General features: G+C 45.2%; 1 protein-coding gene and 1 long non-coding RNA gene across 4 annotated transcripts in view; one reads left to right on the forward strand and one right to left on the reverse strand.

The window, feature by feature from the left end:
- The window catches only part of KCNIP1 (potassium voltage-gated channel interacting protein 1), a 106,020-nt gene that overhangs the window by 74,781 nt on the left and 6,879 nt on the right, over positions 1-24,360 (forward strand). For all 3 annotated transcript variants that reach the window (XM_084838654.1, XM_084838653.1, XM_084838652.1), the window contains 4 exons: positions 7,586-7,710; positions 19,207-19,276; positions 20,164-20,234; positions 21,731-21,838. In XM_084838654.1, the coding sequence (XP_084694780.1) occupies positions 7,586-7,710; positions 19,207-19,276; positions 20,164-20,234; positions 21,731-21,838 (374 nt within the window). The remainder of the gene's footprint in view (positions 1-7,585; positions 7,711-19,206; positions 19,277-20,163; positions 20,235-21,730; positions 21,839-24,360) is intronic.
- The window catches only part of LOC146354329 (uncharacterized), a 41,568-nt gene continuing 26,805 nt past the window's right edge, over positions 9,598-24,360 (reverse strand). The window contains exons 4-6 of the long non-coding RNA XR_014788366.1: positions 18,886-18,909; positions 15,018-15,125; positions 9,598-11,837 (exon numbers count right to left, since the gene is read on the reverse strand). This is a non-coding gene — a long non-coding RNA (uncharacterized LOC146354329). The remainder of the gene's footprint in view (positions 11,838-15,017; positions 15,126-18,885; positions 18,910-24,360) is intronic.

Here is a 24,360-nt window from a genome sequence, read left to right on the forward strand (position 1 = left end):
GGAAACATTTTGCAAAAGGCCCCCTTTTGCCCCAATAAGGTTAAATTGTGAACATTTAGGATACCCCTAATTTCAAAACTTGTGGACATTTTCCTGGATCTGTACAATGTCAGCAGGAATTGTGTGTAACCATGAGACTGTCTCCCATTAATGTCTCCCATCCAGCCCATTGGTGATTTAGGGTGGAATCCTATGCCTCTTTAGACAGGAAAAAAAGCCCTACAGTGGCTGGCATACTAGGAGTTGTGGAATTTTTTTTCCTGTGTAAACATGCATGGGATTGCACCCATAAAATACTAAAGTTTACCTCTGAAATTTAAATCAAATATTGTTTTGTCAGATCCCTAAGTGCGTAAAACACTTGCTTCCAGTCTTCCTGCTAATTAAAGATCAACCACTTCTGTCCCACTGAGTCTGATCCACATCAAAATAGTCCATTAAATGTTGTGACTAGGGGCCAATCTAGACTTACAGTTTTTTATGCTTCCAATGAGGTTTCATCCCCTGTCTTTCACATTATGCCATCCCCGGCCGCTTCATATTGGAACTGCAATTTTCTGCTTCCTTGCTACCGCTTTCAATACCCTGATATTCCAGTATTTCCCATTCATGTGCTCTGCTCTTCCGTGTTCGTCACCATATAAGGTCGTAGTCCTCTCCCATGCCTGCCCATATACGGCAGTGTTTGTATTTCCCTCCTGTCCAATGAGAGCTCTCAATGCCCCCATGTGGTCTTCTGGCTACTGATTGCATAGCTTCCTCAGCACTCAAAGTTTCATCACCAACAAGCAAAGAGCTGGATGTGCACGCACTTGTCTGATCTCAGAAGCTCAGCCCTGGACAGTAATTGGATGGGAGACCGCCTTGGAATCAGGCTTCCTGCACTGAACAGGAGGTTGTTCTATCTCTTCAAATGACACTAAGTTTTACTTCCTTCTATCCCCTGCTTTGGCTTTTTATTTTTTTTAATTAAGGCATTATGTTCAAATCTTCAAATCTTTGAAGAATCGTAGCTTCTCCAGCCCAATTTATCTGCATGCTTGCCTGGGCAAGTGTAAATTTTTTCACAATCCCCTCCATGCTTGCAGCACAGAAAGAAACACACACACATATCCAGGCAGACAGTCATCACTATTCACGGACTAACATCAATAAAAATGTCCGTGGACAATTTTAACGTCATCTCATGAGCGGTGGACAAAAACAAGGCAGTCTTTGAAGCTTCTTCAAAGCGAAAGATGCTAGCAGCCCCCCAAAAAAACCCAAGCGCTGGGTGCCGCCACTGCCCCTCTTCCTCGCATTGGCTGTCAAGGGCTGGCACAGGGAAAAGGTAGGGATGGCAGAGAATTCCGCCACGGATCTCGGTGAGGCCGAATGCCAGTGCATTCGGCCCCCCGAACTCTGTGGCGGAATGGCCTGCCACTCCCCCGCCCCCCCCCCCCCGCAGATCCCCCCGGGATGAGAGTTACCTGCGGCGGATCTTCCGGGCAGTGGCAGCTCTGCCGCCACCATTTCCAGTGTTAAAAAAAAAAAAGACATGATAGGCTACGTAAAGATTTATGTAGCCTATCATGGCTAGGTTAAAAAAAAAAACAACGACGTGATAGGCTATGTAAATCTTTATGTAGCCTATCACGTCCGACTTAAAAAACAAAATAAAAACGCGCATACGCAAATGGCGGCTACAGGCGCCGCCATTTGCATTCCTTATTTTGGCCCGTCTTAGTCTACGTAAATATTTACGTAGACTAAAATGGCAAAAATAAGGGGGAACGCAAATAGCGTCCGCTACGCTATTTGCGTTCCCCTTATTTTCGCTGTCTTAGTCTACGTAAATATTTACGTAGACTAAGATGGGCCAAAATAAGGAATGCAAATGGCGGCAGCCGTAGCCACCGCCATTTGCGTACGCGCGTTGTTGTTATTTTTTTAATCAGCCGTGATAGGCTATGTAAACATTTATGTAGCCTATCGTGGCTGACTGCAGGGACGCAAACAGCAGCGGCTACGGCCGCCGCCATTTGCATCCCTGCTAGCCAGCAGCTGGATGTCCGGCTGCTGGTGGAGCCGGCCGGCGGCTCTGAGGTATCCCCGCGGAGCGGAGCTGGCCGGCCAGGATCCCGGGGGGAGGGACAGAGTGCCTCCCCCCCCAGCAGAACCCGGCAGAGCCAGGTAAGGCCAATTTCGTACATCCCTAGGAAAAGGGCCTCAGCAGCCACCCCCCAGCCTCTCACTCTGGCCTACTCTAGAAGAAGCCAGGGAGAGAGCGCTGGGGTGCCACTGCCACCCCTCTTCCTCACACCGGCTGTCAAGGGCTGGCGTGGGGAAAAGGGCCTTGGCACGGCAGCTACCACCCAGCCTCTCGCCCTGGCCTCCAGCAGGTGTGGGGGGGAGGAGGATAGGTGCCTCCTTCTTCCCTCTACCCCCACCTGCTACAGCGGTGGTGGCAAGGGACAAGGTGGTCATTTTCCGTAAGGCCAGGGGAACTTACAGAAAATGACCAGCCTCTCCTGCGCTAGTGCCACTGTAGCAATGGTGGGGGGAGGACGAGTGGCACTTCCTCCTTCCCCTCTTCTTGCTGAGGGAACTGGTGTCCAAGGGGGACAGGCAGACTGGCAACTTTTTGCCAGGCTTTGAGTCCCAACAGGATGCTCACACCATCCCTACATGCACACACAGGGAGAGAGGAAGAGAGGGATGGTGGGCAGGGAATCAGCAGAAACAGGAAGAGTTTCTGCTCCTCCAATGAGAGCCGACTTCTTTCAGAGGAGGAAAACAGCACAGCACTCGAGTGTGAACCGTGCTTGAGCATTTGATGAAGTACTGGAACAGGGAAACAGGGTGAGTGTGAATAATCACGTTTTAATGCAATGGCATTTAACTCGACAGTCTATCGAATTCAATGCGCTAGCAGACGCAATGTAGATCCTCCCTAGTTTGGAGTTAGATCACCTACTGGGGACTCAAGCTCTTTGTGACAAATCACAAACTTTATTTTTTTTCTCATTTCCAGGATAGTACCATTAATTCAGTGATACAGTACACAACATCCTATCATACTTCCACATCTGATGAAGCCAACTTTGGGTATTGATCTGGGTTGATTTCTTCTTGGTATGTGAAATCAATTAACATAATGGTGATCATTGTTTTTTAAAGAAAAAATAGAACTGTCAACTTACATGATGTTCAGTAACTATACACATCATGACATTAGATTTGAGTCAACCTATATAGAGAAGGCAGCACTGACTCTGCAGGTAAAACATAGATAATGTAGTCCAGGATGAGTGGCAATCATCCAGTGTTTGCTGCCGTTCACCAAATCCTGGAGTGTCCCATCAATATTTCATATTTCTCCCGGGAAGTTACAATTGACCTATGCACAGTTTCCTGCTGCACAATTGCAATCAAAATCTAATTCTAAAGAAATCAAAAAGGAGAAGAAAGCCATCAAATCTTTTGTTTACTTGCTTGTTTGTTTGCTTGCATGCTTGGTTTTGCTTCTCACTCTACTGGAAAAAGTAAGATGTTTATATTTGGTACCTGGCAAACAGCACAGTAGCTTGCTAAAAGATAAGTTCTTCTTTAAAAGAACAATCTTTCTGCACAGCAAAGCCTTTTAATGGGAAAACATCAATTTACTGACCCTTGAATGTTCTCAAGAATTTGTCCACAAAAGGTAAAGATAACGATGATAAAAATATACTCTGGAATTTAAGGGGTCAATCCTTAACAAAAGAAGATCTGTAGGCTAAGGGACTATAGGATTCACCAGAAGCTCAGCTATGATGGCAGAATGCCGAATACACCACCGCCCTGACAGATACGCGGAGAGAACACCCCAGATGTGTGGTGGAATGGCTAAAACGGGGTGGAGTTTGAGGTAGAATGTAGGCAGCATAAGGGAGGAGCACACACGCACCATATCCTATAACCTCTCAATCCATGGCCACACCCACAATGACAGTGCAACTTTACACCAGCTCCAGACTTGCAAAATATTCCCTCCTGTTGACTTCAGTTGATGGCTGCACCATCTCCATCAGCGCAACAGCATAGAATATTATGTAATTCAGTATCCAGTCACTCAACATATACCACCACCAGTATATAAACTTCCCCACAATGGCCCCAACTGAGCATGAGTCTCTGTCTCTCTGGTCTCATGTCATGCACACTTAGAGGAACTTTGGTGATAGGAAAAATATGGAAAGAGAGGACCTTGCACAAAAAAGGAGCGCTTACGGAAAACATCACACATGGGAACTTTGAGTACATTCATAACACTTCTCCGCCTAAGACTAACAGGGACTTCACCTTGGAATTCCATATGCAAACAGACGCCAACAGCAAACTCCATTCCACTCTGGCAACTGGGGTGCCAGGACAGAGCGCTCCACACAGATAAGCAAGGGGGAACACTTCCTACGAAGTATAACTGCTGGGACTGACTCCCATGTCACCTGACCTTCATCTCCTTTGCCCTATGTGAATACTGTCTTGTCTGACCTGTATTGCTGTAACACTCTACCCTGCCACCAGTGGGGAGCAGTGTGTCCCCCAAACATGCATTCTACTCCAAACATTGCCACTGCTGACCAAACATTCGTGGGCATCTTTGCCTTGCAGGAGCACACCCCAAATAACCTCTGCTCACACAGGGTTTCATTACAATCCCCAAGAGGGAACAGATATGTAGACTCACAGTCACAGCCACGGTAGTCTGCCTTTCCCCTAATTTGGAGTGGGGGAAGGCTGAGGCCTAAGCACTGGCTCAGTGGCACCGTTCACTCTTTCTTCACACTCAAGTCCATCCCTACCATTAGGCAGAGTGAGGCAACCACCTCTGATGGCAGGTGCTGGGGGAGGGGGCAACAGGAACAGCCCCCCAGCTGTTCTTCCTGAGCCCCCCAGCCATGTCACTCTGGTGGAAGACTGTGGGGAGGGGCATCTTGTCCTTTGCCTTAGGCAGCAAAATGTCTTGTGCCGGGCCTGCTGTCACTCCCTCATGAACACCTACTTTGCATCCAGGTTTAGTGACTATGTGCTCCAGCCAGCTGCTAATTATTGCTTGCTACCCGCTCTCTTTGTCTCCCTTTGCTCTTCACAGGCCACTGCCCTGAGGAAAAGGAAGTATCCCACACAATCTATCTTGCAGACCTGGAGGGAAACCCGCCTCATGACCAGCAGCAGTGATGAGGATGCTCCTGGCTGTTCCTCTCTGGAGTTGTTAACCTCCTTGCTCCATGGAGGGTCCTGCACCTTTGCAACCTCTGCACCTGCTACTTTATCCATTTCTCTTTTTGCTCGATGGAGTTCTGCAGCATGCCTGACTCGGTTTGCCTTTGCGGGCTGAGCCATGGCTTTTTCCTAAACTCTAGGAACTTTTTGCGGTGAGCCATAATTTCTGCAAATAGAGATTTGCACAAATTGCAGCCACAATTTACATAGCTTGAGCAAATTGCTGCCAAAATGTGCGCAAATTACACAAATTTGTGCAAAATTCAGCCACAATTTCCACATCTTAATGATATGGAAAATCTGTAAACTGGCCTGACTCAATGCAGATTGAGCTCCATAGCAGAAAGTGGACTGACCTCCAGGGGGCTGAACTAAGGAAAGCTGGTTGAGCTTTACACCTCAGAAGGATTCCTCTGACATCCCTACCATTTACCAACATTTCCAGTGGAATGCTGTTAAAGAAGAAAATGATGAGAGAGCAGTGCATAAGGGGAGGTTAAAAATAACTTTTCCTCTCCTAAGACAGCCTGCACGCCCATTTGCCCTGGCACTACGAACAATTGCCATGATAGGTGGTAAGACCAGGCAGATAATAGTAGTAGTTCAATGTATACATGTGCATACTGAGGGGAATGGAAAGGGGAAGAGAGAGAGAGAGAGAGAAAGAAAGAAAGGGTTTCATGTTTATAGTTATTCCTAGATTGTGAATAATACTGCTTGGAGAAGGTTTGAATGGTTCATATAAGACAGTGGTTTGCAACTTGTTATCCTCCAGATGTTTTGGCCTATAACTTTCATCGTTCCCTAATCAGCATAGCCAATGCTAAGGGAAGATTGGAGTTAAAGGCCAAAACATGTGGAGGGCTACAAGTTGCCCACCCTGACCTAAAGGTATAGACACACAAAGAGGCAGAAAGACCTTGAGCAGTCTTTATCCTCAAAGATTGATTCTCAAAAGATGGATTATCCATGTCCACAAAATGAAGAGCTTTACTACAGATCACTGAGCCAACAAAGAGTGCAAGGTATAAGTCAATCTAGACAAAGGTTTAGGAAGGCCACGAAATTCCTGAGGCACCTACCTGAGGGAGTGTGTTCTCCCTTATCAGCCTGTCCATTCATGGAGATCTATAGATAAGGGCATCATGGTTGTCCTGTTGCCTGCACAGGTACATCTGATGACAACTAGGAGGAAAGTCTCTTCTGTTGTGGCACCTTTGGAATTTTCTCTCCACTGCAGTGCAATAGGCAACATCCTTGATGGTTTATCAGCAACTGCTAAAAATGTGTCTGTTTACCCAGGCATTTGCTGTTTTTAATACCTAGCTTAGTAGATTTTTTGTTTGTTTTTGTCTTTGTATTATATTGTAATTGTTGTTTTAATAAGTTTTGTACACTGCCCTGTGATCTGATAATGAAGGATGGTATATCGTTTTTTAAATAAATAATAAATACAGTGAAACTTCTCCCTAGTCATCATTGTCATAAGAAGCTGGCGTTCTGTCCATGGATAAAAATGATAATATCACTGAAGAATATCGGAAATGGCAAGCCTTTGGGTATTCTCCTTATTTTCACATGCCTTTCACTTCAATGAAAATATGTTGCACACTTTCTCACTCCTTTATTTCCTTGCTGTTTCCTCACTTATGTGAAATACATGTATGTACTACTTTAGACTGTAGCTCAGGTGAATCTCTACTGGTCTTCTGATCACATCATTTCGGCTATTAATGTCTTCAACCCTTCAAACTCTTTTGTTGCACAACAAAAGAAAAAAAAGTAATTTCCATTCCTGTTCAGTGTAGACATTGTTCCCCCTGATCCTAAACATATTACTTGGAAGTAAGTTCCATCAATTTCAGTGGTACATACTGCCATGTAGGTGTGTGCTTGGGATCACAGCTTTTGTCTACTATGTTTAAGCATGTCTAGTCCATGTTATATAGCTACTCTCTGTGAAATTAGTATTGCTCTAAAATATTACTGCATGTTGGGGAATATTTGCCAGTCAGTGTATATCAATTTAGGCAAACTTATTTTATGGTTGAAGCATCTTAAGGTCTTTAGACATGTCTTCAGTTTGTTGGATGGTAACACCTTAAGGGCTTTAACCTTTTGAATGCAGTAATAAGTTGTGAACCTTAAAGATAAATGTGAAGTATACTTCCATATACTTGGTTTTAATTTTATTTGTAATGGAACTTGGTTGATATGCAGTTATGTTTTATTATTTGGATTTAAGATTATTTCCAAGATTAATCAGTATTATATTTAACTCCTTCCATCACTTTCATAAACAAAGAATGGTGCCTCAAATAAAGTTTTGTCTTTGTTTTAGATAAAATTGAAGATGAATTGGAAATGACCACAGTATGTTATCGGCCTGAAGGACTGGAACAACTTGAGGCACAAACCAATTTCACAAAGAAGGAACTCCAAGTGCTTTACAGAGGATTCAAAAATGTAAGAATATGACATCATTGAGGATTATACTGAAGTGACTAGCACTTGAAGGGGATTTTTTTGTAACATAGATAATGAATAGGGATGTCAGAGAAATCCACAGTGGAATCAAATTAGTTTGTGTTTCTATGATCTGACCCACAGATTCTGCCATGGACCAGCTTTTCCCAAGTTGCGTGGATTCCATGGACTTGCAGAGCATTTTTGTGTTTTTTTACTTTCCAGAATATATGCAGATTTAGGTGTAAAAGATATGTAAAATAAAAAACACTGGCTGAAAATGCATTTCCCCCCCCCCCCAAGCTAAAATATAAAAATGCTCATTTTAGGAGGATTTGTGCATTGGGAGGGGCGGTGCATTTTTGCACCTGCAAATTTGTGCAAATGGGAATTTCCGCAAATTTTGGAAATTGGAAAAAATCCAATTCCATCAAGGAGCTGTTGACATTAGAAAAGGCACCTGACAATCTGGGAAACTCAGACAGAACAGATTTCACAAAATCTATATATCCCTAATAATGAATATGCATTAATGCAGCCTTCCCCAACCTAGTGCCCTCCAAATGTGTTGGACTGTAATTCTCAGCATCCCCAGCCAGCATGGCTGGCTGGGAGTCCTGAGAATTATAGTCCAACACAACTGGCGGGCACCAGGTTGGGGAGAGCTGCATTAATGTGTTTTAGAACAAGAGAGGTATTTTTTCTAATCCTCATTCCAGCACCAAAGAAATATAAGGCTTGTCTTCAAAGCACCATCATCATGTGTTCAAAAGTACAGCTGGAGGAGAAATATGCAGCTCACAAATTACTCAGCAAATGTAATTAGAAATGGATGGCTCAGAACCACTTGTGGTTTGAAATTGCCAGACAGTCATTTTATCATCTCTTCATTTCATCATATTTATTTGTGAATTATCAGAAGCTCCGTTTGAATATTTTGGAGTTGAAATCTTGGTAACGTTTTCTATTTCCTGACTGTGGAGTAGAAAATGAACATTATATCCATATTTGTTTAGGTCTGTGCACACGTTTTACAATTAATTACTGAGGATTTAGGCCTTTTCTAAACAGATTGTAGGATCACAGTGGGCGGAAAGGAGGAGTTTAGCCCTTTCCCACCACTCTCCCAATGAAAATTGCCCCACTGAAGCTATTTGCATTGGTTTCAGTTTCAGGATGGGGTTGAATTTCATTGAGACATCAGGGGTAAAGGGTTATACTTATATCTCCTTCCCTGAATGCTGTGGTCCCAATTCTGCTCTCCTGAACTGACTATTTGCATCCATAAGTGCACATTAACTGCTTTAACACAGTTAACATCATTAATAGTTTGGCACTAAAACAAATGGTTTTAAATCTATGCAGAATGACCAATTGTATTCTTTTGACATTGTGTACAATTCAAATGGCAGTTTATTCACAAAATGCAAAGGGGGATTTGGAAAGACTGAAAAGTTGGTTTTTGGAAGCCATTTATGCTTATAAAGGACTACAAATTAAATTCATTTACAACTCAAAATGCTGATCTCATTTCTAAATAGATATGCTGCATTTGTCATAAGATATCTTGGAATCAATATATAAAGCACAGTTTGTGGAGTTAAAAGATTATCAGGCTTGCAAATTGTTAAACAAACACCTGGCTATCTAATCACATTTCTGCCTCAGCACAGAAATCCTAAGAATTTTTAAAGTGTTGAAATGTTGATATTATATTGGCTAAAAACAAAAGGTAAGCTGTTTCGTATTTCCAGTTTTCACTGATGAGATGCTTTTTTTTTAACATGGAAATTAATTTTATTTTATTTCTTAATTACTGTATTGGTCATGAATCTGAGAGAGGATGATCACCAAAAAATAAATTCTAGAGGCAAAACGAATTTAAATCAAATAATAGCATTATTATTATTTTTATTATTTTATACTGCTATCAGTGTGCACAGCAAAGCAACCTGAACAAGTAAAGATAAGAAGCTAACAATCTTAGTTTCCACAGTAGAGGGAGACAATAAAAGGTAAAACAAAGCAACTGTAATGAGACCTGAGATGACAGGTGACTGCAGGTGTGCTCCCAGCCTAACATCTTATTGTGTGGCAGAAATCTATTTTTTAAAAATGTGCATTCAAATGAAAAGCTGCAAACTGGTCAAGAATGCAGTACATGGAACCTATCAGTGTAACTCTTTCTCCCACCGTCCCTCCAAAATTCATGTTCTGTGCGGGAGGCCCAAGGGCCATATAACTAGAAATTTAAGGAAAGTACTGATTGCTGAGACCAGAGACAAGGCACTGCTCCAAAAACATAAAAAAAAATTGGGTGGTGGGATAAGTATATCAGGAGGAAGGTAGTGCTCAACTCATTAGAGAGGGGGTGCAAGGCTTTCATCTTTAGTGCTCTCTAGTTTCAAAAGGCTCGCCAGATGTCAGGATTGGACCTAAACACTTCAAATTTTTGAGGTTATTTCCCCTCTCTAAGCACAAGTGTATTGCTGACTGTTAGGTTTAATACCACCAAGTAAGGCTGACTTTATGTGAAGCTTTTATTTGAGGTAAAGATATTTTTCTGTGGTTGGTCACCCTTCAAGCCCTTGCTGGCAATTTTATCATCTCCTCCTGACAGAGAGTTACACAGAGTTATCATCTGGCTGGTTTTTAAAACGGCCTGACTCCATGTGGGGTTTTTTATTTGGTTTGAGGGGGAGGGGCAGACTGTTGCTGTTCAGGGGCTGGCAAGAGTAAACTACACAAGTGAGAGGGCTGTGCACAATCAATGGCACACATAAAGACATTGGCCTCTTTTTTTCTTTTCTTTTAACATTTTATTTAATCTATGGGCCAAAGCAGACATTACCTTACATTCGTATCTAGCAGCTACTACTTTTTTATTTTATTTTTCCTCTAGCGTAGGCCCAGGCGGCCCAATCCAGAGCGCAGGACAGGAAGGCCTGGCGTGCTATGGCCCATGGGGTCACGAAGAGTCGGACAGGACTGAACGTCTGAACAACAACAACAACAAATTACCATGCTAGGGTCCCAATTCAGATTGCTCCATGTGATTACTCTAAAGTAAAAATGAGAAAAGATACAAATGTAACAAATAATGTCTGTTTTGGCCCTCAATCCTGCTTTTTGGCCTAATTATATCAAGCCCCCAAGGGGGCATAATAGTCCCTATCGCATTAGTTCTGACAGTATTTCTGGGAGATGGGATATTGTTTGCCCATTCATCTGGAGTAAGGCTGAAATGCCAGTCTCAACTACAGCTCAGCCTCAGTTCATTTTCAAGCAATTCAAATATGAATGTAAAAAGTATGTAGTACAGTAGTGCTGGGACTACAGCACTTCATGGTGCTGAAGTGGTGGTTTTAATTTCATATCTTTGCACTCCTTTACTTTAAGAACTCCAGGCACACACAGCTAGGATGTCAGGGACAATCTAGGTTATAGCCTTTCTCCCTAAGATGCTGTTTTTCTACGTGCAAGGAGGGATCTTTCCCACCCATAGAGGAACACTGAAGAATGCACTTCCCATGCCCTGGCTGAAGTGGTCCATTCCTGAGAGGACTATACCTATTACTTTTTAAAACGCTTGTCTGAATTTGGCTTAGACTAGTAATGCTGTTTATAAGCCACCAAACTGCTAGAAGCCTGTATTCAGACACCCACTGAAGTCATTATGAATCACACCAATGGAGCTGAAATAGATTACCCTCAAATCAGGAGGAAGTGTGCTGGTTACTTTGTGGTGAGCTTTGGTGTAATACTAGTGAAAGAATCAGGCAGTTAGTCACACATGAAAACCTGTTCTTTGGTTTGCCTCTTTCCTTTTGCTGTCAACACTTGCTCACTATTCTCACAGGCTACTACTTGGGTCTGCTGCAAAAGAATTACAAGCTTTTGCTAAAGCTGTGAGTACTGCAGGAACATTCCTGTGTCATCCTGTTCACTTCCTACACTCTCCTTCGTTTCAAAGGCTTTACGGTGTGATGATCGTGTCTTTTAGCATTTTCAGAAGTCAGGTCTGGCCACCGTCCCACACTTGAGTTGGTTGTTGTCCATGTTCTTCACTTAATGGATTTCAAGAAAGTGAGAATGTGGGTAGAATCTTGTAGTCATTCACCACATGGCTTTACTCATTGTGAAAGGAGAGAATATGGAAGAAAAATAAACACTTTTAATTATCCAGCCCAGTCAGCAGTCACTGAAAATGGTCCCCTTGCATGGGAATTTAATGACAGTTTTCGGAAGCAATCCTATGGCTGCTAGACAGCAGCTAGATGGCCGTAGGATATGCTGTTTTCCAGGAACCGACCTTGTAGCCTGCGCTCCGAGGTCAGTTCCTGGAAAACTGACCTCCCCCCACTTCCACGCTGCCTCTGAGGCAGCGCGGAACAGCCCCATCCTCCATGCTCACAAGAGGAGTGCTGGAAAAGGGCGTGGCTGGGGGCGTTCCAGGGCAGGGAGAGCATAGCTGCCTGTACAACACATCCAATGTGTCGTACAGCAGACTGTCTCCCCGCTCAGCCCTCCCGCAGCTAGACAGCCACAATTGGCTGTCTAACAGAAAAAGCAGGGCAGGAAGAAGGTGAAGGAAACAATCCTCTCCGTGCTCCTCCTGCCCTGCTTTGGATTGGCAGTCACCTCCAAGTTCAGAGGCGGCCGCCTATCTTGATAGGATTGCACCCTAGTCACTCTATGGTCTTTTCTACATGAGGCATTTATTGTGTGCTCCTCATTCCCTATTCACAGTTCTTTACAGGTTCTTTAGATGAAGATGATGTCATAACCTTCTAGCTTTATTTCTGTATCTGAAGACCACTTTCAGCAAGTGTTTTTAGAGCTGCGAAAATGTGATATTATTTGTGATAGAAAAAGAAAACACTTTTTTCACTTTTGTATTTGTGGTATTCCTCTATACCACAGTGCCACCTAGAGGTTATGTAGTAGAAAAGGAGGAAACAAATTGGACAAATTCATGGAGAATAAGGCTATCAATAGCTACTAGTCCTGAATGCCTATATGCTACCTCCAGTATCAGAGGCAGTATACCTATGGACACCAGTTGCTGGGGAACATATGGGGGAGGGTGCTATTGCACTCATGCCCTGCTTGTGGGTTTCCCATAGGGATGTCAGAGAATTCCTCCACGGACCCCAATGAGGCCGGATTCCAAGAATCCGGCCCCATTGGGGTCCATGGCATAATGGAGCACTCACCTCTGTGCCCCTCTGGAATTCGTCCAGGCTGGCTCCTCCAAGTGGTGATGCTGTGGAGCCAGCCGCCAGTTCCGCAGCACTGGCAATACAGCCGGCCGCCATTGCCATGCCGTATGGCTGTGCTAAGTCTAGGGATGTACAAAAGGCACTTACCTGGTCCCGCAGCTTGCTTCGCGGTGGGGGGGAGGCGCTTCAGTTCTCCCCCCGAAGTTCAGGCCGGGGGGCTCGCCTGGCCAAAATTCAGGCTGGGGGGGGAGGCGCCCCACCTCGCCCGGCCGAAATTCAGGCCAGGGAGAAGCGCCCCGTCTCCCCAGCCGCGAAATAAAAAAGTGGGGAAAAAAACAACACCCGTGATAGGCTACGTAACGATTTACGTAGCCTATCACGGCTAGATTCCCAAAGTCAGCCGTGGTAAGCTACGTAAATTGTTACGTAGCCTATCACGGGTGACTTTGAAAAAAAAAAAGCACGTACGCAAATGGCGGCGCCCATTGGCGCCGCCATTTGCGTTCCTTCTTTGGTCCCGGTAGTCTATGTGAAGATTGACGTAGACTACGGCGAAAATAAGGGCAACGCTATTTACGTTGCCCTTATTTTCGCCGTAGTCTACGTCAATCTTTACGTAAACTACCGGGACCAAATAAGGAACGCAAATGGCGGCGCCCATGGGCGCCGCCATTTGCGTACGCGCTTTTTATTTTTTTTCCAAAGTCACCCGTGATAGGCTACGTAACGATTTACGTAGCCTATCATGGCTGACTTTGGGAATCTAGCCGTGATAGGCTACGTAAATCGTTACGCAGCCTATCATGGGTGTTTTTTGTTTTTTTTACTTTGTTTTGTAATGGCGGCAGCCGGTCGCAAGACCGGCCGCCGCCCCCGCCCCCGACGAAACGCCCCTGAACTCCCGCCGGGACCCGCCGCCGAGAGGGACATTCGAGGGAGGTAAGTCCCATCCCGGGGGGGGCGGAGAATTTCACCAACAATTTTGGGTGGCCGAATGTGTTGGCATTCAGCCTCCCCGAGATTCGTGGAGAAATTCTCCGCCATCCCTCGCTAAGTCCAGACATAAATGGCATCCACTACGCCATTTGCATCCCTGTTTTCATGTGATAGACTATGCAAATTATATTTACGTAGGGGTGTATGAAACCCCGCTTACCTGGATCTGCTGGGGTCCGCAGGTGGGAGGAGGCAATTCCGTTCCTCCCCCCCAGAATCCTGCCTTGCCAGCTCCGCTCCGCAGCCAGTCTGCGGAGCCGCTGGCCAGGCCAACCCGCAGCGGGGCCTCCAGCCATTGCCAGGCTGCTGCAGATGCAAATGGCATCCTGCGTAGGGGACGCCATTTGCGTCCCTACTCTAGCCCGTGATAGGCTATGTAAATATTTACGTAGCTTATTATGGCTAAAGCAGGGACACAAATGACGTCCCCTATGCCATTTGTGTCCCTGCTTTAGCCATGATAGGCTACATAAATATTTATGTAGCCTATCACGGCTAAAGCGGGAAAGCAAATGGCGTGGGGGACGCCATTTGTGCCCCTGCTTTAGCCATGATAGGCTACGTAAATATATACGTAGCCTATCACGGGCCAGCATAGGGACGCAAATGGCGGCTGCTACAATGGCCGCCATTTGCGGCCGCAGCAGCCCAGCAGCGGCTGGAGCCGCCGCTTCATCTGCCGCTGCCGCCGCTGCATCCGCCACCAGGTAAGTCCGTCCTGGGGCGATTCTGCAGGGGGGGGAGGCCGTTCTGCCATTGACTCCGGGGGGCCAGATTCTAAAGAATCCCTATATTTATGTAGATGTTTGTGTAGCTTATTGCCTGAAAAAACAGGGATGCAAATGGTGTGGTTGATGCCATTTGCATCCAGACTTAGCATAGCGATATGGCACGGCAATGGCAGGCGGCCGTATCGCCAGCACTGCGAAGCCAGCAGCCAGCTCTGCAGCATCACCACGGAGCAGAGCTGGCCTGGATGGATTCCAGGGGGAGGGAGGGATCTTCTCCCCCCCTCCACGGACCCCCCACCCGGAACAGGGTAAGTGATCCGCCCATCCCTAGTTTCCCATGGGCTGGTTGGCCACTTACCCACTTAAACAGAATGCTGGATTACATGGACCTTTGGTCTGATCCAGCATGGCTCTTCTTATGGTGTTATGAAAGCAAACACTCTTTGTGAGTGCTTGGATCTCAATTCTGTGACAAAACCACAAGTAGATACAGCGCATTAACAGCCTCGTGTAGCAAAGCCCTATATGATATCACTATCCTTGCTAATAATGCTGTTGTTCTTAAAAAAAAAGAAAAGGGAAAAAACCAGAATAAGCATATTTTATGTCAAAGAGGAAAGAAATAAGTCCCTTCAAATATTGTTACTGGCTGTTGACTTAGAAAAACTTGTTATTTTCATATACATTATATAGCATATACAACACAATGAATTGATAAATGTTTAGTAGCTACAGCTGCTTATACATTATGCATTGATTTATTTGTGATTTCTTTTTACCAGCGTCATTGCACTGGGTAAAGCTGAAACTGTGGAAATCTTGTCTTTGGGGGATGGAAGTCAGGAATGCAACCTCCTGGGAAAAGAAAATGGAAGGGCTGTAGCACATGCTTGCAAGTTAAAGGTCCCAGGTTCAATCCCCAGCATCTCTAGGTAGGGCAGGAAAAATTCCTGAAACCCTGGAGTGCTGCTGCCAATCATTTGGCCCCATCTACATGAGCCATTTGCCCTGGTGCCGCTTCGAAGGCACATCGTGGTTTTCATGGAGAAATCCGGGTTTTTCTATGAGTACTTGTGCCGCAGTTGTTCCACTTGCTGCAGGTTCGCTGCAGGGGTTGAGCTGTCTGCCCCTTCCTCAGATTGACATCGCAGCTTTGTTAGTGATGTGTCACTATGTGACACCTTTTCGCCCCTCCCCGTTTCTCCTCCTTTGCAGCTCCGCAGTTACAGAGGCATAAAGGAGAGGGCTGGCGGAAGCCGCACTGATTGGTGGAAGGGAAAGTAGGCTGGGGCAGAGGCGGGGGAGAGCAGAGGGGCAGACGTGTCTACTGGGAAGTAACTCATTGCCTCCAGTTCCATGTCGCTGCCCCTCACACTTTAAGTATTGAGCTTGAGAGTGGAGACGTTCAGCTACAAAGGAACACAGTGGAGAAACGCTGCATGCCTGTGGATTCGCAGCTGCGCAGTTGAGAAAGGGTGGGTGCTGGGGCTGGTGATTGTCATAAAGATGTACTCAGAAGCACTTCATCGAGCCTGTGTTTGGGAGTGAGGGGTGGGAGAGAGAGCCTGTTGATCGGGCAGTTAATAGACTACGTGCTACTCGCTCTCTCCTCCTCCCCAGGTCCGTGCTGTCTGCTCTCAGCGCCAGCTCATTCTCCAGAGGCAGCAGCTGCCTGCTTGCCTGCCTGCCTCAGAAATGTGTATGCGAGGTCTACTTGTAAGCAAGTCCTACATGCTAGTCGCTCACCCTCCCATGTTCCCAAGGACAGCCAAGCAACAGCAATGTGTCATCATACATCAGAGTTTCTAGCTTGTGAAGTCTGCATTAACCCTCCCGTCTAGTGCCCCAGTTATTAATTCACAGCACTAATACTGTGCAGCTCCTATGGAGTGAACAATGAAACTGGTGCCATGTAGATATTAGGGATGGCAGAGAATTCCACCACAGATTCCAGCGAGGCCGGATTCTTTAGATTCTTTCTTTAGAATCCAAAGATTCTTTCTTTAGAATCCGACCCCCTGGAATCTGTGGCAAAACGGCCTTCTGCCCCCCCGCGGAATCCCCCCGGGACGGCACTTACCTGGGGCGGATGTGGTGGCGGTTCTGGCGGCGGCGGCTCCAGCAGCTGGTCTCCTGGCCGGCCACGGCCAGGCTGCTGCCACTGCCATTGCTGTCCTTGCAGACGTGATAGGCTACTTAAGAATTTACGTAGCCTATCATGGCTAACACCCCCCCAAAAAAAACCCAGCATACGCAAATGGCGGCGGCTACAGCGGCCGCCATTTGCGTTCCCTGTTTTTCGCCGATTTATCTTACATAAATATTACGTAAGATAAAATGGCGAAAAAAAGGGGAATGCAAATAGCATAGTGGGTGCTATTTGCGTTCCATTTTTTTTTTGCCGTTCTAGCCTACATAAATATTACTACACTGTCCCTGCTCTCCCTTCTTAGGGCCAAAGCAGATATTAACTTTAACATCATAGCTAGCAGCTATACCTTTTTTCATTTTTATTCTAGGGTAAAGGTAAGGGAGCAATCCAGGTTGAGACCCTAGCATGGAGAGGTAGGGGAGTTTGAACCCTCCACCTCTCTATGGGCTCAATTCTTATCAGGTCCCTCACACCTGCAATATAAATGTATCTGGATCAGGTCCATAACTGGGGGGAAGTGTTAAACCCTCCCCTACCTCCACACTCGGGTCATGATCAAGATCACTGAATGCACATTTTCCTGGTTTGCATGACACACAGCCAGGCCACTGTGGCTTAATTTACCCACAGGGGCTGTTGTGTCATGGGCTGTTGTGCCTCTGGGCACCCGGCTTGCCTTGTCATGTGGACCAAAGAAACAGGGTTGTTTGAGGATTTGACAACCACCAAATATCCTTAAAACAAAGCATGGGGTTTTTGAGGGTTTTCTAGCCCTCAAACAACCCCTGCCTTGGGTTTGCACAATATGATAAGCCATGGCAAGCAAGGTGCCCATGGGCACCACGCAAAAATGGCACCCACAGGCACCTAGCATGATCTGACATCCCTCGCAGGTAAATTAAGTGACAGTGGGCTGTTGTTTCATGTGAACAAGGTCACTGTCTGCTTTGGCCCTCGGGGTTCTATATCCTTAAACTGGACTTGGACCAGACAGTCCTTCAAATAGAGTGCACCTTCATCTAACACCTTGAAGGCTTGAAATAGAGGACTGTAAAATAGGGCGCATGGCCACCCTAGGTGGGAAAGGCACCTATAAAGTCTGCTTAGCTAGCAAGGAGATTTGGGAGGAACCACATTTACTAATAAATCATAGAAAGTGAGAGTATTACTGAGAACTTGATAAAGCAATTTCAAACTATAAACTGTAGCCTGATAATAGTATTTCTTTGTTCCATAATTGTTTAACTGTATTTTTAAAAATTTATTTCACCTTATTTGAATATATGTACTTCATGTAGTGTTTCTGTTCTACTGAGTGTTCTACGAAGGAAAAGATGTATGAGTCTCTTAATACCATATGCTCTTTCTCCTGTAGCCAAGTTCCAAATGGCTAAAGGAGCAATCTGATGCATGTTTAGACAGAGAAAAGTATGGCTGGCTGGGGAATGCTGGGAGTTGTAGAACTTTTTTCTGTCTAAATATGCACACAATTGTGGCCTTACTTCCTTTCTTTTTACATGTTGGTTTGATTTCTCTTTTGATATGGGGAAATTGGTCAATGGCACTGGGAAAACTTTTTCAGCCGATAAAATATCATTGCATAATAACGATTTTGACTACCATAGTCTTTGACTACTGTGTGTGTGTGTGTGTGTGTGTGTTCTCTTTCTCTTCCTGTCTTCTTTCTGAAGAACATCTGTTGATTTATTCTGGTTAAGTATATCCTTATGTTCCAATCAATAGGACTTAATAGTGCTTAACTTCGGTGGGATTGGACTCATTGTCTGCTTGTTCAAAAGCGCTCTCTCTCTCTTGCGTGCGCGCTCTCTCTGCCTAGCACTTCAATTTTTACCATTGTTATTTGTCAGCAGGTGGTGTCTGCAAGCGAGGGATTACTTAATTCTTATTCATTCATGTCATGCCCTTCTGTCTGACCATCTTCCGCCTTTACAATATTTAAATACATGAAAGATAAAATGCTGCTCTTGAACCTGTTCTGTAGATATTTGCACTTCCAAATCTACTGTTAACTGCAGTTGGAAAATGTCTTGGGCTTGCATTAGAGCTCACCTACCTGGATGTACTGACGCTGGGATAGCTAAAAAAAAGAACAAAGAGAAATTATCATTAAAAGTACCCAGATGTAATGGTTAATTCTGGCACATCTCCTTTTGGAACTCGATAGTGTACTGTAACCAGAACAGGGTGATCAAAACCACCAAAAGAGATTTCCTTGGGTTCTAACATACAACCTGTATTATAGAGTGCACTCATGCAACAGAATTATCACAATATTTTAGTATTTGGGAACAGATAGCATTCCCTTTGGCCGTACTTGGGAACAGGTAGTATTGCGAATGAACTCTTAACTGTTTTTACTCCTTGTACTCAAAAGGAATGTCCTAGTGGAGCTGTTAATGAAGAGACATTCAAACAGATCTACGCACAGTTTTTCCCACATGGGGGTGAGTGAAGATCATTTTATCTATGAGGCAGAGCTCAAATTTCAGAAGTCATGAGTCAGACAGAACTGTAGGTAATTTTTTTTTTTGCAATATATATTTACTGAAAAAGAAGGTAGCTTAATGTACTGTAAGCAGTCACTGTTCTGTAGGGGCCTCTTGCGGCCTTCCACTGTGAAATGATGCATGATTGCTTAAGGACACTGATCTCCCTATAGAGTGGTTGGAATGCAAGGCTGACAGGCACCTCCAGTATGATTAGTTTAACCTAAATTGACTCTACAGGCTTCTAGTTCTCATGATGTAAAAATTTGTCATGATATTGTTGCTGTATCTTTTCAATATCCATTTGGCAATATCAGAACAATTGCAAGCACTGGAGGTGTGACTCCTATGTACATTTGCTTAGAGCTGAGCCAAAGGCACAGGGTGGTAGCTGTTTCACACACAAAAATTAATCAAAAGTCTCTCTCAGTCATTTCTGGAGATCCTTGTTTTGTGGTCCTTGATTGGCTATGGTCAGCTATATGACCTGTATGGGAAGCATTGCCCTCTCTCTAAATAAGATTCACATGCCCTTAGTGACTGTGATTTTAGCAAATAGACTTGCTACATACGTAGTTGCGCATTGGCTGGGACTGCTGGTGAAGGAATGAAACAAAGAGAAAAAGTTGACCACTGAATCAGCAGCAAGAAGGGAGGTGGCTGTGAACAGTATCAAGCAACCATGAAAAATGGGAGGAATGTGGAGCGGGGCAAGGGGTGTACCCCCATTGAAATCATCACTTTTGAGCCAAACAGTGAAACGAGAGAACATTCAGTTCAGCCATACACATGCTTATTTACATTATTTTAACATTACACCCTCTTGCTGTGTTTGTGTTTTTCAGATGCTAGTATGTATGCCCATTATCTCTTTAATGCATTTGATACAGCACAGAATGGATCTGTGAAGTTTGAGGTAAAGCATAGGTGGTTCTGATCATTCCTGCATCATCTTACTGAGTATCATATTTTCTCATTTTGAACCCTTAGCTTTTTATTTCTCTGTGTAGAAAAATGCTGTCGATCTGGCAGTTTGCACTTAATATAATCAACAGAAATTGATACAGTCTATATAGGGTATCACCTTTCCCATTCTTTCTGTACCCCCTTGAACTTACTTCCCACACAAGTCCCATTGAAATGAATAACATTTGAAGTGCTTAATAGAGTCTGAGCCATTTGTGTCTCTAACCTTTTGCATCCATGTTCAGTACTCCAAGTTAAGATAGGTATATTTTCTGGGATAGTTGCTAATTTTAGCAAAGCCCAATGAGGTGTGAATGCTGTTTTACTACTAAAATGGACAAATTTTAAATGTGCTACTGACAACTGATCCCGTGTCCATCCCTAGCTCCTTGACAAAATGTACAAAATGAGTTGAAGCAAAATGCAATAAACCTGCAGCCACCTTATGTAAAGCCAAGTGAGACTCAAATAGGGATGTTAGAGAATTCCGCCACGGATTCCAGGGAGGCTGAATTCCAGTGAATTCGGCCCCCCAGAATCCGTGGCGGAACGGAGCAACCTGCCCCACCACCCCACAAAAGCCCCGCGAAACGGAGCCTACCTGGAGGCGGCGGTGACGGCGGCAGTGGTGGCGGTGGCTCTGGAGGCTCCAGCTGCTGCCGGGCTGCAGCCACAAATGGCGGCCGCTATGCCGGCTGCCATTTGCATCCCTGGCAAACCGTGATAGGCTACTTAAGTATCTACGTAGCCTATCACGGCACAGGGCAGGGACACAAATGGCATAGCCGCCACCATTTGCATTCCTTCCTATTCCGGGATAGGCTATGTATATATTTACGTAGCCTATCACGGCAAGAGGAAGAAACGCAAATGGCAGCAGCTGTAGCTGCGGCCATTTGCATCCGCGTCCTTAGCCGTGATAGGCTATGTATATATTTATGTAGCCTATTACGGCTAAAGACACAGACGCAAATGGCGGCGGCTACAGCGGCCGCCATTTGCGTGTCCGGCTGCGGGCAGCCCCGGCTAGCAGCTCCACGGAGTCGCCATGGAGCGGAGCTGGCTGGGAAGGATTCTGGGGGGAGGGATGGAGTGCCTCCCCACCACAGCGGATTGCCTGGCGCAGAGCCAGGTATGAGTTTTGTACATCCCTAGACTCAAATCCACAATTTTTGGGAATTTATGTCAGTGGCCTAACTACTTGGCTTCCACACCTCTTAGGTAGACAGCAACTTTTAAAAGGTTGCCTGGTAGGCGCAATCCTCAGTTCACACTGCAGTCTCCTTAGAATTAATGAAGCCATTGCCAATTATATGAGCTTTATTATATGAGGGAAAGTAAGGCATCTTACATACAGTCTTCTAGAGAAAGGCTCAGACAAAGCTTTCTTTCTCAATTAAAATATACGTGTATTCTTTCCCACTCCCACCCCTGCCCCTGCAACAGGATTTTGTGACAGCACTATCCATTCTGTTGAGAGGAACAGTTCATGAAAAGCTACGATGGACATTCAATCTGTATGACATAAACAAAGATGGCTACATAAACAAGGAGGTGAGGTTGCCTACAGCATTGACATCTAATCCAGCTTTGGAAAGGGAAGGGAAGGGAAGGGAAGGGAAGGGAAGGGAAGGGAAGGGGGGGAGGGGGAGGCTGGTGGCTGGTGGCTGGCAGCTGGTACACTTTGCAAAATGCAATTCATGCCTAGCACAGCTGGCAGAAAACATGTCCAACCAGATCGCTATGTGGTGCCTATTAAACTATTGCTGGCCCTGAGCCACAGCTGCTTGAAGGCAAGATTAATGATGAGTTTGCTTTTGATAGTTAATACAAATTATTGTATTTATTTATTTATTAAATTTATTAATAATAAATTTATTTATTTATACACTCTGGGCGATGTACAGAATATATAATAAAACAGTTTAAAACAATAAAATTCCATAGTAAAAACATATTTTTTCTAAAAATACCCTAACCCTAAATGCCTGCCTGAACAACCACGTTTTTAATGCACAGTGGAAGCTCATTAAAGAGGGGGCATGGCAAAGTCCCTAGGGAGGGAGTTCCATAGAGTGGGAGCCACCACAGAGAAGGCCCTCTCCCTCGTCCCCACCAGTCTAGCCATCCGAGGCTGATCTTGTTAAGCGGCCTGTCTGGTGTTGCTGGAGGCGCTCCTTAAGACAGGCTGGGCTGGAACCATATAGGGTTTTAAAGGTCAAAACCAACACCTTGAATTTGGCCCGGAAAACAACTGGTAACCAGTTCAACTCCTTCAGCACTGGAGTGATGTAGGCATAGTGCAGTTTGCTCTGTCCCCTCTCCTGGATGGGACTTCAAGTAGTTTTGCTGCATGGAAGGAACAGAGATTGCCAGTCCCTAGTTTTTCCTTTTCTAAGAGGGACATAAATGTGATTTTGATGCAACACTAGATAAGAAAACCATAAAACTGAGAAAAGGAAACCATAAAACTGAGAAAAGGAAACCATAAAACTGATAAAAGGAAACAAATGGTAGGATAATACTACAAAGGATCAGGTAGCCTTCCTGGCATTCCTCAATTATGTATTTATATACTAAATAAAGTCCTGGCATGGGTTCAAATAGTGATTAGCTTGATACAGTGAAGCATTCAAGCAACATTACCCACCTGTCAGAGTTGGACATATTGCTCCTGCCCCATCTGAGTGAAGCCATGAGTGCTCGCACCTTGAGGCATGGCCCCTGCCCTCCCTATAGCCCCCCAAGGGAGAAGTCTGCCCCACAGCAAGGAGGGAAGGGGCAGCTGTATAACTGTCCCTTGGACTCCTTCCCTCCCACCCCCACCCCCACCCCCGGTGTGAAACCATCTCAACTGCAAAGCCATGGGCTGGTTAGGGCTGCCTCTACCTAGTGACTGAAGATGGTACTGCAGGCTTCAAACACACTGACACATTTACATTAATTACAGTTATTTAGGGTGCAATCCTATCCATGTTTAGGCAGAAAAAAGTCCTACAAATCCCAGCATTCCCCAGTTTCTGTCTAAACATGCATAGGATTGCACCCTTAGGGGACAATCCTATGGCTGCTAATCAGCGGCTAGACGGCCTTAGGATATGTGGTTTTCCGGGAACTGACCTCAGAGACCACATTCTGAGGTTGGCTCCTGGAGAACCAACCTCCCCCCCCGCTTTCTGCAGCGCAGAACAGCCCCGTACTCCGCACTCAGAAGAGGAGTGCGTAGCGGCCAAAATGGGGCGTTCTGAGGGATGTTCCGGGGCAGGGAAGGCGGAAATGCTGGTATGGCACATCCTATGTGTCATCTGGCAGCCTCCTTCCCCACTCTGCCTTCCCGCACCTAGCCAAAATCAGCTGTCTAGCCGTGAATGCAGGACAGGAGAAGCGCAGAGAGAACAATCCTCTCCGTGCTTCTCCTGCCCTGCATTGGATAGGTGGTCACCCCCGAGTTCGGAGGCAGCTGCCTATCCCCATAGGGTTGCACCCTTAATGTAGTAAAAACCAAATACCCCCTGAGATGCACAGCCCTAGGATCCCCTTAGTTAAGTTTCAGGCATCTAGATTTCATGTTCTTGGAGCTGTGGAGGTGACAGACACACACACACACACACACAGCCTCTTTTATTATTATCGATTTGAAAAGGCAAGAAGAATGCTTTCATTGGAAAGTTACAGCAAGGAACTGCAAATTCTGAAGGAAACCTTGTAGAATCATATAAGTCTTATATGATCTCTTCTCGATCATCCCAGAATGCAGGACATGGAATAATGAGCTCAATCTGGGAAGCCAGATTCCGGCTGAACATCAGGAAAAACGTCCTGACTGTTAGAGCAATACAACAGTGGAACCAATTACCTGGGGAGGTGGTGGGCTCTCCCACGCTGGAGGCATTCAAGACAAGGCTGGACAGCCATCTGTCAGGGATGCTCTGACTTGGATTCCTGCATTGAGCAAGGGGTTGGACTCAATGGCCTTGTAGGCCCCTTCCAACCCTACTATTCTATGATTCTATGATTCTATAAGTAAAAACAAATTAGAAAAATTAAAAAAAGACTTCAAAGTGCCACAGGCATGG

The sequence above is a fragment of the Heloderma suspectum genome, chromosome 2 (assembly GCF_057233095.1).
Source record: "Heloderma suspectum isolate Gila_16-S chromosome 2, 16-S_ref, whole genome shotgun sequence".
Lineage (NCBI taxonomy): Eukaryota > Metazoa > Chordata > Lepidosauria > Squamata > Helodermatidae > Heloderma > Heloderma suspectum.